This window comes from Liolophura sinensis, chromosome 1 (genome assembly GCF_032854445.1).
Source record: "Liolophura sinensis isolate JHLJ2023 chromosome 1, CUHK_Ljap_v2, whole genome shotgun sequence".
Lineage (NCBI taxonomy): Eukaryota > Metazoa > Mollusca > Polyplacophora > Chitonida > Chitonidae > Liolophura > Liolophura sinensis.
Window position 1 is genome coordinate 6,150,676 of NC_088295.1, and position 17,943 is coordinate 6,168,618.

Below are 17,943 nucleotides of genomic sequence, written 5' to 3' on the forward strand. Positions count from 1 at the left end.
ATAGCAATAGTTCTAGTTATGACAGAAAAATTGTATACCCGTTACAAACTGTTGTCTTCATCCACACAGAAAAAACAAAGTCGATGCTGTTGCCATAACAATCTCGCGACCCAGGCCAACCATGTGACAGTCACAAGTGAAATACACCACCCTGGTCATGGATGCAATGAACTCAACCCAATGAACTTTGAAAAGGAAGATAATTCACAGTCATAAAATAGACTATCCTTATTACATCTGGATAGCCTCCCTTTAATGATTCCAATTACCTTGAAAAATAACCTATGCAAATCAATAGGGTTCTTTCTCATGTAAAAATGTAAGTTTAGTAAACTTGGGGTAAACTGTTCAGGATGCAGCGGAGTTGACCTCAAAGCAATCACGTCGACACGAGGCTCTTTGGTCGCGCTGCTATCCACTAGATCACGGAAACTCGTTAGGGCAGGCTCTACGAGCGGTTTGTAAATACATCTGATTGATGTATTGACTTGACAATACATGGTATGTTTGTCATAACATCTGGTAAATAAATTACATAAAGCAAATCGATGCAATAAAACATGATATGTGCCGACAGAGATCGAGAAACCTGACTTTCTCAGGCAATGTCACGACAGGTAAGTCCTTAGCGGTGTCAAGATTAATACGTCTGTATTTGGCTTAAGTGAACGCACAAAACAACATTATGAAAATCAGAACTATGATTAAATTTATCTGGAGTGATGATTATGATAGAATAAATCGCAGGTATTAGATTACAAAAACGGGAGGTTTGCGTATGACAAACTTAAATACATTCGTACAATAATCAAAATGTATATGGTTTAGAAAAATTAGTCTTGGGGAGGAGAAATGGCATATTCTGTTAGCTAACGATGCATACAATAAACAATTTAATGTTTTTCCTCTGTATATGAACACTGCTTTCGGCGAATACTAACAACACATTTGTATACAATCAAGTAATGTTGCTGACAAAACGATATACGTGTATATACTCCTCAAAATTTAATTACAGGAAACAGATACACAGTCCCCGACGGAGGGGATAGGGTTTCCTGGGGAAAAACTGCAGGCTTGTAGACCTTCTGCCATACCGAAAATTTAGCTTAGCTAGAGCATAGCCTAGACTTGTCTCTTACACCAACCAATCAAAACCGATTCTATATCCCTTTATTTGAAACCAGTTTAATCAAAATCTTGTAATTTTCGAATGCATATCGAAAGAAGAACTTCGAAGGTGACTGACGAACATAAGAAGAGTAACGAAGAAAGAGACAATTGTCTGCTCTGTGTGAATTCATATTCGGTTTTTTCTTGTCTAAAGTTGGCATTCACGACTGTATGTCGTGTTTCTTGTCTGTTTCTTCTTGTTATATATGTCTTTTATAGGGCTCCTGACCAGCGTTGAACTAAACCAAGAGACGTGAGGAATAATCTTCTTTGCACCGTGCGATTTCAGGATTACTTGTTTCTGCATGTCTGAACTATCAAAAAGTAATTTCACCTCCGACATATTGGTTGGCATGACTACTTCCGGCTGCTGAGTAGACCTTAATAACTTTGAGTACAGCCATTGTCAAACAGTGTTCGATGCCGTCATGATCATTTTTATTTTTAATACTTCACAGCCTTGCTGTGTTCATGCCCATAAGCTCAAAATGACCATTAGCTCACCATGTCCATAAGCTCACCATGTCCATATGGTCACCATGCCCATAAGCGCACCATGTCCATATGGTCACCATGCCCATAAGCGCACCATGTCTATAAGTTCACCATGTACATAAACTCACAATGCCCATAAGCTCACCATGTCTATAAACTCCCCATGTCCATAGCTCTCCATGTACATAACAAATAAAATCTGTGGCCAACAATGCTCACTCAGTCATTCTACCTGAGTTGTTTAATGTTATGAGATTCAGTAATGCAGGAATAACACAATTATTTAGTCACAGAAAGGAATAATTCGAACCCACCATTACCAAAGGATAAGCAGTGTATTGCTGTTGACATTAACGTAAACGAATAACCCACTTTTTAAGCTGAGTCAGCGGGTTTCCCAGTCTCGGGCGATGAAGTCATCACCCAGGAACGATATCTCCTTGGGGAAAGTTATTACACAGCGACAGCTATAACGTATCAAAGCGATGTTACCATTTAGCTACTAGAAATAGGACCTCGTCTCGTAAAACATGCAGACCAGAGGTTATGCCGTTATTATCTGTACAAAAAGATGATTAAATTTATGGCATTAACCAATGAAAGTCGTGGAAATGTCGAGAGATCTTTGGTGCACATGAGTCAGTGTTACTCACATAGATAGTACCTATTTCACAGTTCACCTTAGGGTACTTTTGTATGTCAACACCAACAAAAGCTCACTGAAAACAGATATCACTTGTATCTTTCGGGGTTTGCAAATCAGTTCACAAAACTGAAACAGGTTCATTAATTTTCTCCAAAGCGTTGTTTAAATGCCTTCCAGAACCTTTAAATGTTCTGCAAACAAAGCATAGAATTTTCACTGTTGTCCTTTTCCAAACAAGTTAGCGACAAATTGTGCTGAAGAGTGACGTCAAGAGAAGGGCGGAGAGGGTAATTAGATGGGGTCATGTTCTTCTGTTTGCCGCAGAACACATACCAGTTTTGTAAAATTAAATTCACGCACACAAACCTTTATACTCGAATGAAAAAAATAGTCAATCTATATGCAAACGTTACAAATTAAGGTATCCTGAGTCAACAGAGGATTGTTCTTATGCCTTACATGCATGTATCTCTTCTTTTGTGGATATTTCAGCTCTCTGAATTAATACGTAGTTAACGTATATGTTTGTAAAGTAGCGAAAACAAGCTGATAAATGGTACGCAGACACTATCATTAACGGACCAAGCTCATTTCATACATTCATCAATGCATTCTAATCACTCTTTTTTGCTGTCATTGTTAATGGTATATGTTGCAAACAAACGATTTGGCTAATTAAATAACGACTAAAGTATAAAATCTAGATAGAAGAAACTCTTTTACTTGAAGTCAAGACGTATACACTGTACAATCATTTTGACGCCTTTCAGTCTTAAATTTAACTGTTCCATGCAGAGAAGTAAACACCAGGCAAATTTTATAAATGGTGGATAGGTCGCCAATGAAAACGTTTAAATATACATATTTAAACACTCTTACGAAACGTATAAGAGTAACCAAACAGCCATGTAAATGCGAAGTAAACTCTTAGGAAATCTCGGCATCACATTCAACACGTGTTCTGTGGCCAAGTGTTTGAAAGGCGATTTTCAGCACCAGACAGCCGCTGGCAAGGGCGATGATACCGGCGTAAGACAGAAACAATCCGCCCAGGCTGTCCAGCCCCAGGCTGTTGACCTTGTCGTCATGAGGGTGCAGACAATGACTAGGCTGCCCCCACCACTTCTTTCTCCACTTCTCAACTAAACCAGCTTCTTGCATCTGATGTATACTGTTGAAAAAAAAAAGAGATCGAACTCGTGAATTATCCACCACAACGGGCCCATCCAGCCTGTCCACATTCTTCACATTTCCATGCTGAGCGAAGAACATCTGCAAAACTGTTGGCTAAGCTTTTCTGTATGTTTTTTGTCTTTGGTTCAGACTTTGCCCATGCTGACGGATTGGTGTACAGCTTTTTCATTTCAGAGCGCTAGTCGACAACAATTTATGCAGGTATAGGCGCGGAGTTACACCGTCCAGGTTTATGGATGTTTGTATGGAAGTTTTGTTCAATTCACAAAGCCATTATGAATAAATACATGAACATATTAATTTGAAATACAGTTGTGAAATACAGGTGATCGACATACAGGTAAATATAGGATTTTAGAGACAGAGTGTTACCTGGATAAACCCACGATCATATTTAGCAACTGAACCACATTGCATTTCTGGCGAGATGTTACAATTTTAGATTGAAACATTGGTAGATTTAATACAGAGCTGAGTAACACTGACTACCGATTTAGTTTACACTAAAACGGGTAACAGTGCCCATGTGGGATCCCAGCAAGGGGGAATTCATCACGAATGTTGGTAGGCTACTTACAAAGGGTTGACTATGTGGGCGTAGGCTGCTCCCTCGGAAAGGACAAACCCGTATCCAACAAAATCAAAACTTTCCGCCGCCACTGAGAAAGTAAAGCAGCTTTCACTGGATAAGGAATCAAGAACAGGTTTGTCTCCCACATACGCGTATTTCCCCGTTCTTATCAGGTTGAGCACTTCTTCCTCTAGAGAAACCCTTGGTGCTTCCTTCATACGGCTCCATGCTTTCTGGTACAGCTCGGTTCTAGATTCCTACATTCAATACACGACTAGGTTACATCGCTGTCTCAAATAAGAGAATATTTTATATAGAATTTATAAACATTCATTTATTATATATAGAACTGGGTTAAGGTATGAATACATGTAGGAAACAATAGTCTGTGAAAAGCTTTCAGTGCATTCGAAAGGTCAGATATATTAGGCAAATTGTCCGGAGTCCAAGTATAATATACAGCGCTGAATAGTGCGTTCTTTATGGTTGACGAGCTTACACTTAAAACCGACCCGTCGAACAGTCACTTTACCTTAAAGAATGTTTCAAAGCTACTCCCTGCCTCAATGAATGGCAGCATAGCATCTTGAGCAACCAGCTCCCCCATATTATTTATAGGCGGTGGGGGCAGAGAAATTGTAAGGAAGGCGGCTAGGTTGGCTGTGTAGGTGGCCACCAACAGGATGGTGAACAGCCACCAGAATCCAATCAGACAGCGGCCGGAAACGGCTCGTGGACTGTGCTGAATGCCTGCAAATTCACACGTACATGTAAATCGGAAAGGGCAGAGCTGTGCGGATTATACTACGTGAAAACACAATGACCAGTGTGTTGCATCGAGGTAAAAAGTATATAAATTGAACAGGATGGGAACTAGGATATAGCGAAACATTAAGATATTTGATAAATAACAGTCTGACCATCATTTCTTGTGATGAGCTATTTGTTTCTTATTTGAGCGGGGCCAGGAAAAATAGTTCCTGGTCACATTCCACATTGACGAGTTTCACTCTACAGAAGACCTATGTTCAAATCAAGAGGGCATTGTAGCCCTTCGTAGTGTCCTGCTCCTTACCTTGCTCTGTTACGGAACTGTAAACCATCCACATGTTGTCCTCCAGACTAGACTCGTACTTTTGCTGAAAAGGACGCGCTTCAGGTGTCATCTGGAATGGCGTATATCGGTTAACAAGTAAAGAGACGAAACCAACGAGAAAAACAGAGCAGAGAACACTGATCCACACCTGAGCAGAGTAAGGCTTCAACGTCTGGAACAGACTCTTCTTGGCCTGATACCCAGGTGAGAGGGTCATGATACCGGTACTACCTTCTGAGAACGGAACGGTGAAGTCGATGACCTGTTCTCTAAGCGAAGTGATGGTGAATGGACCGATAGCCATTTCCGCTTCCTGGAGAAAACAGCAACACTGAATTTTGTTCATCTTCACAGATGGGATAGTACAGGAAGCCTAACTTTGGTACGTTAGTCACTCTTGTTAAGATTTGTAGCAACTTAATTCTTGACAAAACTGACTTTAAAGCAAGATTTGTAATAATCATCTTCAAGTATATAGCGGACTTACCCGAGCTGCTGGATGATGTGATTTTTTTTGCTGGTTAATAAAGTGTTACAAGCGACTGGTGCGTGCTGGTGAGGCTCTCTGGTGCTATCACCTGAGTTCGCTCCGTTATACTTACTTGGTCTTCTTCGTTCAGTTCAAGTCGTGATCAAACATTTGTGTGCTTGTGCTATTGTGAAGAACTGTGGATTTGGTGAAACGCTCTGGTGTTAGAAAATTGCGGTGAGTACACTAAGTGAATCTAAATTATAACCCGTAGTAAGTGTCACAAAAATGTCTGCATTCATAAAAAAAGATATAACTGTAAATCATCATTTGTCAGACTCATGCCACTAACAGCATTTGCTCCGATTGTCTTGAAATTTACCAAACGGGCCATATACTTTTTGTCGCAAACATAGACCAAACGTTTTAATTTTTCCAATTTCGGTCAGTTTCCAGAAGAAACAGGAAATTGTGTAGATCCGAAATATAGTGACGGCGTAATTGCAGTATAGCAGAGCGTTAGACGCAGATAGCAATTTATGCATTTGGCATTATTACACACAAGGGTGTGCAATATGTCGCCATTCACTTCATTCAGATTCAAACAGATAGTTTCAAAAAATGAATTGTTCATGGGTGACCCATTTTTAACCATTTCATCATTACGAACTAAAAAAAAAATAAAACAGTAGAAACTTGTTACAAGGAGTTCACATGAAAAAAGTTAAAGACAATTACGTTGATCAAGAGATATGTGTTAACCTATCAATATCTGACAGGTGTGTCCTACATATGACGTAATCAGATCTCACAAATGTGTCCTATATATGACGTCACCATATCTTACAAATGTGTCCTACATATGACGTCACCATATCTCACAAATATGTCGTACATAAGGCGTTGCCATATCTCACAGACGTGTCCTACATATGACATTACGACACCTCACAAATATGTCCTACATATGACGTTGCCGTGTTTCACAGATGTGTCCTACATATGACCTTACCATATCTCACAGATGTGTCCTACATATAACGTTACCATATTTCACAAACGTGTCCTACATAAGGCGTTACCATATCTCACAGATGTGCCCTACATATGATCTTACCATATCTTACAGATGTGTCGTACATGTGACCGGGGGTCTCCGTGCCTCAGTTGGTTAGCGCGCTAGCGTAGCGTAATGGCCCAGGAGCCTCTCGCCAATGCGGTCGCTGTGAGTTCAAGTCCAGTTATGCTGGCTTCCTCTCCCGCAGTACGGGGGTAGGTCTGGCAGCAACCTGGCAGATAACGGGGATGGTCTCCCCCCCCACCCCACCCTCCATAATGCTGGCCCCCCCCTAGTGTAAGTGTAATATTCTTGAGTACGTCGTAAAAACACCAATCAAATAAATAAATAAATAAATATGACCTTACCCTATCATCATAGAGGATTCCTACATATGAAGTTACCCAATCTCACGGGGCCTCCGTGGCTCAGTTGGTTAGCGAGCTAGCGCAGCGTAATGACCCAGGAGTCCCTCACCAATGCGGTCGATGTGAGTTCACGTCCAGCTCATGCTGGCTTCCTCTCCGGCTGTACGTGGGAAGATCTGTCATCAACCTGCGGATGGTCGTGGGTTTCACCCGGGCTATGCCCGGTTTCCTCCCACCATAACGCTGGCCGCCGACGTATAAGGGAAATAGTCGGCGTAAAACACCAATGAAATAAATAAATAAATAAACCATATCTCACAGATATGTCCTACACATGACGTTACCCTATCCAACAGATGTATCCTATGTATGACCTTACCAAACCTGTGTCCTGCATATAATTCTATCATATCTCACAAATGTGTCCTACATATGACATTACCATATCAGCAAACAGACATAATATCCATTAGTCTAGTTCGGATGAGATGTGCTGAAAGTGTCACTTATTACTTTGCATGTGTTGTTTTTATGCATGGTAAATTATACCAGTGTAATAATGCCTATACATAAAAATGTATCGTTGATAAATCTATTATTGCAATGTTTTGTACAAATATACAAATGTCAAAATTCGCTGGTATCATGTGGCCAGTCTAATTATAGAGGGTAAACGCAAGAGGGTAAAACAGCAAAACGACATGTAACTTGCCACATAATGTCCTGCAGTTAACTTACAATAATATTATTTTTAAATTTCCGCTCACTGCATGATATAAACGATCATAGGAAAGAAGCCCAGAAAATCCACTTCCTTTTTAGACATGTAAACGTCTGGTCTGAAAAACAATCAACACAACAATGTTGTTGTTATAGCTGTTTGAACAGTGCTTTTTGTTTCGTTGCTTGGCCATGAGCCGACTTTCTCTCTCAAACAACGGAATGTTTTACAAAAAGTGTCCTGACGAATGTACAAATTAAGACACATACAGAGAAAGTCCGTTTGGCCTCCTGAACAATGGCCCTGCATGGCACATGGGGGATGTATGGCCTCCGGAACAATGGCTCTGCATGGCATAGGGGGAAAGTATGGCCTCCTGCACAAGAGGTCTGCATGGCACAGGGGGATGTATGGCCTCCTGAACAAGGGCTCTACATGGCAGAGGGGGGAAGTATGGCCTCCTGAACAAGGGCTCTGCATGGCACAGGGGGGGAAGTATGGCCTCCTGCACAAGAGCTCTGCATGGCACAGGGGGATGTATGGCCTCCTGAACAAGGGCTCTGCATGGCACAGGGGGAAGTATGGCCTCCTGAACAAGGGCTCTGCATGGCACAGGGGGGATGTATGGCCTCCTGAACAAGGGCTCTGCATGGCACCGGGGGATGTATGGCCTTCTGAACAAGGGTCCTGTATGGCACAGGGGGGAAGTATGGCCTCCTGCACAAGGGCTCTGCATGGCAAAGGGGGATGTATGGCCTCCTTAACAAGGGGTCTGCATGCCACAGGAGGGATGTATGGCCTCCTGAACAAGGCCTCTGCGTGGCACAGGGGGTATGATGTTTCTAATAAAATATATTAAAACCTGTGAATATTACAAACAAAGCATATAGAAATGTTAAAACAGACATTGCTGAACACAACGTAGGCGTAGTGTACTTTCAATACTGCATACGTGTGTACTTTCATACGACCCAGATTGCTGGGTTTCTTGAAACTGTACCTGTTAAGCTGATGGTGATGCTACTTTTGTTAATGAGGTGTGTGTGGAGGGATTTATCTGATTGCTTGTCGTTTCCATACTTCAACAACCATTATGCGGAGATGTTATGACGACAATGAGAGCTCTGGTTTGACGCACAATCTGTAGATCATTCTTTCCTAGCGCAAAGCCAATATCTACAACACAGCACACCCAATGCCTCCAAATCGAAGTAAACCATGTGCACTCTCTAACACTCCACAACTTTCCACAAACACAGCAGTGACACTGCGCCGTGTCTACGCAGGGATGCATAGAGTATCTGTCGAGGACCAGCCTCAGTACCTACTGCACCCCACTCGTTGTCACCTATGCGATTTCACCGCATTGTCCAAACTAAAACATACACTACATGCCTGGACATTCAGGACACTTGTACTGAGCCAATATAAAAACGGATCAAGCCATACAGCAATCGTAAGATAACTTTATTTTTCTGAGCTACTTACTTACATGTTTTCATATAGATCGGTAACCACTGTTAAAACAATATGACCAACCGGAATTGTCAGTCACAACGCCAGATCAGCCAAGGAAATATAAAATGTGATTGTACGTGCTGGCGATAGTGCACGCCGGTGCGATTCTAATCGAGCTACAAACGTCTGCTTTAAATTGTATGTGTTGGCGATAGTGCACGCCGGTGCGGTTCTAATGGCGTGACAAACATCTTTTTCAGATTGTATGTGTTGAAGATTGTGCACGCCGGTGGGGATCTAATCACGATACAAACGTGTGTTTTAGATTGCACATGTTGACGACAGTGCACGGCTGTGAGGTTCGCGAGACAAACGCCTGTTTTAGATAGTGGGTGTTGATAGTGCACGGCTGTGAGGTTCCCGGGACAAACGTCTGTTTTAGATTGTGGGTGTTGATGACAGTGCACGGCTGTGAGGTTCTAATCGCGACAAAGGTCTGTTTTAGATTGTACGTATTGACGATAGTGCACGGCTGTGCGGTTCTAATCACGCGACATTCAGAAGCCGTGCCTAACAGAAAGGTTGCACGGCGTTATATGTGATACTGTGGGTTGTACCAAAATGACAGGTGTCGTGAGTTCAGCAGCACAAAATCATAATCCTGCAGACACATCACGCCGCAATTATATACTCTGATGTACATATGACAAAGCAAATCCTGTTGAGAAGTGATGCCCACCCAGCCGTATTGCTTTCCTCTGTACAGTCGTTCCTTACCCCTCTCTGGACCATGCCAATCATACCGTTCCAGCTGCCATTGCCAATTGGAGCGCCGTAAAAAGTATCCATTGGCTCTACGATGGTGTAGCTAAAGGAAAAATTTGGGAATGGAAACATAAAAATATGAAATGGACAAGTTTTCGAATTTCACTAACATTATAATGTAAAAAATACAAAAACCTGGCTTTAAAATGTACATATCACCCGTTTATCTCAGTGGGATTTTGTTACAAGTACACATCAGCTGGTCATCAGGGGGCACCATGAGAGTTTTGTAAGGAGCAAAATGTTTATTTCAGAAGGCGAAGGAATGTCAGTCATGGTTGTGTTAAGATTCTGAAAAATACCAATTACCAAAACATGAAAAAGCGTCGACTTCATTCACTTACTTGAATCCCATACGGTCAGCCAGTTCATCTAAGATATCGATACAGAACCCCACATAGCTGTGACGATTTCCTTTCAGCACTTTCATCACAAATGGTGCTGTCTAAAACAAGAATCATCAACGCAAACCTGAAAGTTTCTAATATTTTCACTAAGAGTTTGAGTGATAACTGAAGCTTAGTTTCTAATTCACGAGATTTAACTCTGTACGGGATATGAGCGCATTGTAGATGGTAGCATAATAAGTTAGGATGTCAGGCCAGTGTGGAGTGAGGTGAGGTCTTCAAAAAAGGTATATTCATTCACTTTATATCATTTGATGGTTATGCCACACACAAGAATGTTTCACTTGTAAGGCTGTTGTCCGGCTTATGGGGAACGAAAGCATGGGATGCATAAACAATAATCGCACTCTTTCACAAGCCTTATTGCGGAAGGAAAGCGTGGAGTGCACGGAGAAAATCATCAGACTCTACCAGGTCCCTGACTTCATGGGTAAAGGAAGAAGTGAAGTACACGTAAACAACCATCCCACCCTACTAGACTCCTGACCTTATGGTTTTAGGAAAGCGTGGACTACACGTAAACAACCATCCCAACCTACTAGACTCCTGACCTTATGGTTTTAGAAAAGCGTGGAGTACACGTAAACAACCATCCCAACCCACTAGACTCCTGACCTTATGGTTTTAGGAAAGCGTAGGGTACACATAAACAACCATCCCACCCTACTAGACTCCTGACCTTATGGTTTTAGGAAAGCGTAGGGTACACATAAACAACCATCCCACCCTACTAGACTCCTGACCTTATGGCTTTAGGAAAGCGTGGAGTACACGTAAACAACCATCCCACCCTACTAGACTCCTGACCTTATGGTTTTAGGAAGTGTGGAGTACACGTAAACAGCTATCCCAACCTACTAGACTCCTGACCTTATGGTTTTAGGAAAGTGTGGAGTACACGTAAACAACCATCCCACCCTACTAGACTCCTGACGGAGATGGAGTACACGGGGACAACCATCACACTTTTGCAGGCACCTCACCATATGGCGCAAAGAAAGCATGGAGTTCAGGGAGACAACAATTGCACTCTGATACGCATTTGCGGCCACTTTTGGCAAAGCCGCGTGCGACATTTTTAATCGTACATTTGTTGTACGATATTTTTCGTCACTATTGACGTACCATTGTCCAATATGTGCGATATCGAACCAGTACGACGACATCTTTGTGAAAGTGACACCTATCAGGGAAACTGACATACGGAGTTCAGTACAACTTGTTATGGATAAAAGGTAAACAAAGCATACGACTCATACTACTATATTCCATACAATGGATTCCACTAACTCGGGATAGAGCTCGTGGTGTAATGATTATTCCGAAAAGCATATGTTACACTCTTCCTACCTCCAACGAGGCCACTAGGATGGTTTTCCCGAAGTCGTAAAACGTGTTTAGGAAGAGGTTTCTCTTGTCGGTCACCAAGCCGTGTGCCTCACTCCAATTCCCGCTGTGAACAACGGTGACATCTCCACTTCTGTCAGAGGAGCTGGCTATCTCATACTCCATCGGAGTTGTGTGCTCTTCACTCAGATCTATCGAGAATTGCCTCTGCAACAATGAATTACAATATTCGACACATTACAAAAGACTGTATACAGAACTCAGGGTAGTATATGCCTTCGTGTAATGGAAGTAAATGTAAAAGCCACATGCATTTTGGAATGTGTAGTGTTTAAACTTGAACTCGTTGTTTTGAGTAATGTTGTTATGGATCTCAAAGGAAGTGAATCTGGTCTATCTGGCAGCCGTCATCCATCTCTTCCCTCCTCCTGCAAGAGACCACCGGATTAGACAACGCGACCTTACTGGTTTGGTTCAACTCATCACTTATTACAAAGGGTATAATAATTTTCTTTGGAAATGTTTTGAGACCATTTCGGCTCATGATGTTGTGACGGGTCCTCTTCAGTTTAACTGATGATCAATGGTACATAAATATCGGATATCAATGCATTGTTTACAATAGATTTTAAAAAATACGTATATTAAACTGAAGGTTACCAATAGTGCCTTTAGCCGGTCGTGATGGGACAATAGACTTGGTTTGAACACACTACATGGAGATTCGGAGGAGTTATAAGGTGTGATGTAACTTGTCAGTGTGTTGAATAAAAACGCCAACGAATCGTGTAACAGTTTATCCAGTGCCTGAAACATGGAAGAAATGCACACGAATAAATAAAACGGCAGATATTAATATCCAATGTAACCCATGTTATCCAATTTACACAGCAGCAAAGCCAGACAGAGGACCATGGAGGTCGCAACAGCATGCTAAAACGTGATTTACTTCCTAGCTAAGGTTAAGGAAATGGAAGATATACGAGTTTTCTCTCCATGCCTCACTGCAGTTTAGGCTAGGTAGGATAACTTACAGTTATACTGTCACGTGTCATCACATGACTGGTTTCCACCCGTTCCCGCCATGACTCCTCCATACAGCCGCTCCACTTCTCCGTCACAAACACCACATTAGCGTGGACATCCGCCTTAAGTGATCTCAATGCCTCCTGTGACGTCACATCCGAGATCACAATCCACAAGTAACCATCACTCAAAAGATCGATTTCCTGTAGACACAAATATCAAGATATCAAACATTCCTTCGATTAAAAGTTATTTCGTGTTTGATTTTACTGAAATAACATGTTAATGTTGGTTACGAATTTTACCGACAGCCTATACATGATAATCCGTCACATTTCCAAACAGCCGGAAACATCAGTACTTATTACAGCGGATACAAATGTTCATGGTTTGTACTGTGCAATACAGAGTCTTATTATAAAGATATATCTGTAGTCCAGTGAAATCAGTCCTGCACTTGGAGTGATACTGCGTGCCTGAGAGACATATTATTTTTCATATTGTATGGTAGCATTTAAGGGGGATAACTGTATACGCTGAAGCATTTAAGGTGTGTATTGTATCTCCACGTTTCTGCAAACATTGATGAGGTTGAAATGCTGACGGAGTAATACATTTTATTATTTGTAGATTTCCAAATTTCACAAAGTAATACAGCGAAGATCAAAAGCAACCTGTTGCCTTTCGTCCAATACAGATTTTCAACACAACATGGCTCGTATAATACAACTCCATAATATACAAAACTGTTCACAGCAACCTTATAAAATTTGGGAAATCATGATTTACAGCAATAACGCGTTCTTAATAGCTCGAGAAAAGGGAACATAACTTGTTGAGATCTTACAATTCCTTATTCCTGTATGGATTATTTGTATGCTGCATAGGTATAAAGGGCGTGGCGGAAGGGATTAGCACGTCAGCGGGGGGTAATCTCACCATTGTGTTCTCTGTGAGTTCAAGTCCAGCCCATGCTGTCTTCATCTCCGGCCGACATGGGGATGGTCATGGATTTCCCCTGGGCTCTGCCCAGTTTCCACCCACCATAATATTGGCCGCCGTCATGTAAGTGAAATAGTCTCGAGTACGCCGTAAAACACCAATCAAATAAATGAATAAATAATAAGTATAAAGGAAACAGGTGTTACGGCAGATGGCAAGAAGAATTTAAACGCTACAGGATAGAGCTACTCATTAACACCATGTACATTATACACACTGAGGTTTCCTGATAAAAAAAGTTGAAGGAAATAGCACTTAACTGTGTAAAACATACGCGGTTTTGAATCCAAAGCCACACTATCAATTTCAAAAGTGGCACCTCTCTTGTGACTTTACCTCAGTTACGGTTTTATTTCAGCTGTTTCATTCAGTGTTACTTTATGATTTATCGGAAGTATAATTCAACGGATATCTATAACGTACCTTTGCATTATTTTTCAAATTCTGCCATTAAATGTAATAACAGCACAGCATTTTGAGTAATTCTAAACCAATGACGTCTAATAAATTGGAATGGATAGCCCTGAACTTTCCCCGCTTAATTCTGTTTAAGCCATGATTATAGGATGTGTGTGAGAGTTACATTTACACGAGCAGTTGGAATAAAAACCTTAAATGAGGCACATGCAAATTGAAGAGGCCGTATTTAACTGGCTACGTGTGACCATTTACCAGCTCTCACACTGCCATCGCTGATCTGGTTTTACTCTCTGTGCTGTGTGTCTATCACATTGTCGTCGCTGATCTGGTTTTACTCTCTATGCTGTACAGCTATCACACTGTCGTCGCTAATCTGGTTTTACTCTCTATGCTGTACACCTATCACATTGTCGTCGCTGATCAGGTTTTACTCTGTATGCTGTACAGCTATCACACTGTCGTCGCTGATCTGGTTTTACTCTCTATGCTGTACAGCTATCACACTGTCGTCGCTGATCTGGTTATACTCTCTATGCTGTACAGCTATCACACTGTCGTCGCTAATCTGGTTTTACTCTCTATGCTGTACAGCTATCACACTGTCGTTGCTGATCTGGTTTTACTCTCTATGCTGTACAGCTATCACACTGTCGTCGCTGATCTGGTTTTACTCTCTATGCTGTACAGCTATCACACTGTCGTCGCTGATCTGGTTTTACTCTCTATGCTGTACAGCTATCACACCGTCGTCGCTAATCTGGTTTTACTCTCTATGCTGTACAGCTATCACACTGTCGTCGCGGATCTGGTTTTACTCTCTATGCTGTACAGCTATCACACTGTCGTCGCTGATCTGGTTTACTCTCTATGCTGTATAGCTATCACACTGTCGTCGCTAATCTGGTTTTACTCTCTATGCTGTACAGCTATCACACTGTCGTCGCTGATCTGGTTTTACTCTCTATGCTGTACAGCTATCACACTGTCGTCGCTAATCTGGTTTTACTCTCTATGCTGTACAGCTATCACACTGTCGTCGCTGATCTGGTTTTACTCTCTATGCTGTACAGCTATCACACTGCCGTCGCTGATCTGGTTTTACTCTCTATGCTGTACAGCTATCACACTGTCGTCGCTAATCTGGTTTTACTCTCTATGCTGTACAGCTATCACACTGTCGTCTCTGATCTGGTTTTACTCTCTATGCTGTACAGCTATCACACTGTCGTCGCTAATCTGGTTTTACTCTCTATGCTGTACAGCTATCACACTGTCGTTGCTGATCTGGTTTTACTCTCTGTGCTGTACAGCTATCACACTGTCGTCGCTGATCTGGTTTTACTCTCTATGCTGTACAGCTATCACACTGTCGTCGCTGATCTGGTTTTACTCTCTATGCTGTACAGCTATCACACTGTCGTCGCTGATCTGGTTTTACTCTCTATGCTGTACAGCTATCACACTGTCGTCGCTAATCTGGTTTTACTCTCTATGCTGTACAGCTATCACACTGTCGTCGCTGATCTGGTTTTACTCTCTATGCTGTACAGCTATCACACTGTCGTCGCTGATCTGGTTTTACTCTCTATGCTGTACAGCTATCACACTGTCGTCGCTAATCTGGTTTTACTCTCTATGCTGTACAGCTATCACACTGTCGTCTCTGATCTGGTTTTACTCTCTATTCTGTACAGCTATCACACTGTCGTCGCTAATCTGGTTTTACTCTCTATGCTGTACACCTATCACACTGTCGTTGCTGATCTGGTTTTACTCTCTGTGCTGTACAGCTATCACACTGTCGTCGCTGATCTGGTTTTACTCTCTATGCTGTACAGCTATCACACTGTCGTCGCTGATCTGGTTTTACTCTCTATGCTGTACAGCTATGACACTGTCGTCGCTAATCTGGTTTTACTCTCTATGCTGTACAGCTATCACACTGTCGTCGCTGATCTGGTTTTACTCTCTATGCTGTACAGCTATCACACTGTCGTCGCTGATCTGGTTTTACTCTCTATGCTGTACAGCTATGACACCGTCGTCTCTGATCAGGTTTTACTCTCTGTGCTGTGTGTCTATCACATTGTCGTCGCTGATCTGGTTTTACTCTCTATGCTGTGCAGCTATCACACTGTCGTCGCTAATCTGGTTTTACTCTCTATGCTGTACAGCTATCACACTGTCGTCTCTGGTCAGGTTTTACTCTCTGTGCTGTAATCTGTCATAAAGGACATACAGGAGAACTTCATTGAACTGCCTCTCATCTACGTGTTGTTGGCAGCTTTATTTGCTAATTGTATATTATTTCAGGCCTATTCTTTTGGGAAGTGGTGTTTTAAGCTGTTTTGGAAATGTGTCTTGCGATTATCGACTTGGAACGCCTATTCATACTCGACGAGTGGTATGTGGATGTCGGAGTTAACGCTTAGATTGTAAATCACGTTAAAACTTTTATACAGCCTCATGCATCTATTTGACTCATGTAGGTAAAACTCTACCTGCGTAACAAACTTCCTCCATTTATCTCCTCGTCCAAGATAAATTAGGTGTCGACTGGGTCTTGGGAAGATTGGAGAAGGCGGGCTTACCCGGAGGTAGTTTCCAGAGGTCATTGCCAGGGAGAAGACGCGCGTGTTTATTTGCTGCTGTTGTAACAATCGTCGTAACTCATAACGCTGTAGCAAATCTATTAACAAAACACATGAAACTGCCCATCACTTATCATTCCCTTTGCAATTATTGCTTTTTATTACATATGAAATACAGTTCACATAATCTAAATGAATAAATTTATTGATTTAATATAGTAGTATATAACAAAAGGGACTAAGAAATAAAATATTAAAGTAAAAGAAAGCTGAAATAAGAAGTACGGCTCATCTTACAAACAGCTGAAAACTATACGTAAACCGTAAAGCCCACCTTAGAATTCAAATGTTTGAGGGCCTATAACTCTTTTCACAAAAGCTAAAGAAATAGATGAAATGATCTTTATGTATAGTTTTGAGTAGTCTATTTAGTGATGCCTACTTCGAGTTTGGAGGTCTTTTCCTTTAAATATTGCGGCCTTACGGAAATGGCACTTGTACATTATAAGTAGTATAAAGCTACCAGTTACTTCTCACCAATGACGTCATCAAAGATGAGAGTGGCTGTTGTCCAACCGACAGCAGACAGGATGTCTTTGACCATGTGACTGTTGATGGCGGGTGATGGATTAAGCTGGACAGAGAAGTCTTTCCTCAGTGGTGACCGGAAAGGCCGCAGGTCAATCACCAAGTTGGGAAGGTGGAGAGCCTCAGCCTGTGAGATGACCATCGTCTGTTGTGTGTGAGGGAGGACTGTGATTAGGCCCCGGACACCCGCATCCAAAAGATCACATACTATAAGCCAGAGAAACGACAGTACGTTAACAGAATGTTGGAGGCAGGTACTGCGACAAAATAGAGTGCCTTTAGTTATGAGACTGCCTCGTTTTTCTTCTACAGTAGTATGTAAAATATTGTCGACTGCATGGCACCCTATTCTCATCACAATCTCGCAAAGTTTCTTAAATCTCGTTATAACCCCGTGTTTTTGTCATGATATCACTATCTCCAAGTGGAGATTCAAGTTAAACATGCAGAGTAAATTATCTCTTGGAGACCGGATTATCCTAACGAGAT

General features: G+C 41.8%; 1 protein-coding gene across 1 annotated transcript; it reads right to left on the reverse strand.

Annotated features, from left to right (window-relative positions):
• Positions 1-3,241: 3,241 nt before the first annotated feature.
• LOC135462014 (glutamate receptor ionotropic, kainate 4-like) lies at positions 3,242-17,470 on the reverse strand. Its single transcript, XM_064739344.1, has 10 exons — positions 17,404-17,470; positions 16,867-16,964; positions 12,862-13,056; positions 11,831-12,034; positions 10,418-10,518; positions 10,026-10,116; positions 5,155-5,488; positions 4,612-4,829; positions 4,086-4,336; positions 3,242-3,485 (listed from the first exon to the last, which is right to left on the reverse strand). Exons 1-10 carry the CDS (start codon positions 17,468-17,470, stop codon positions 3,242-3,244), a joined length of 1,803 nt encoding a protein of 600 aa, XP_064595414.1.
• Positions 17,471-17,943: the final 473 nt, after the last annotated feature.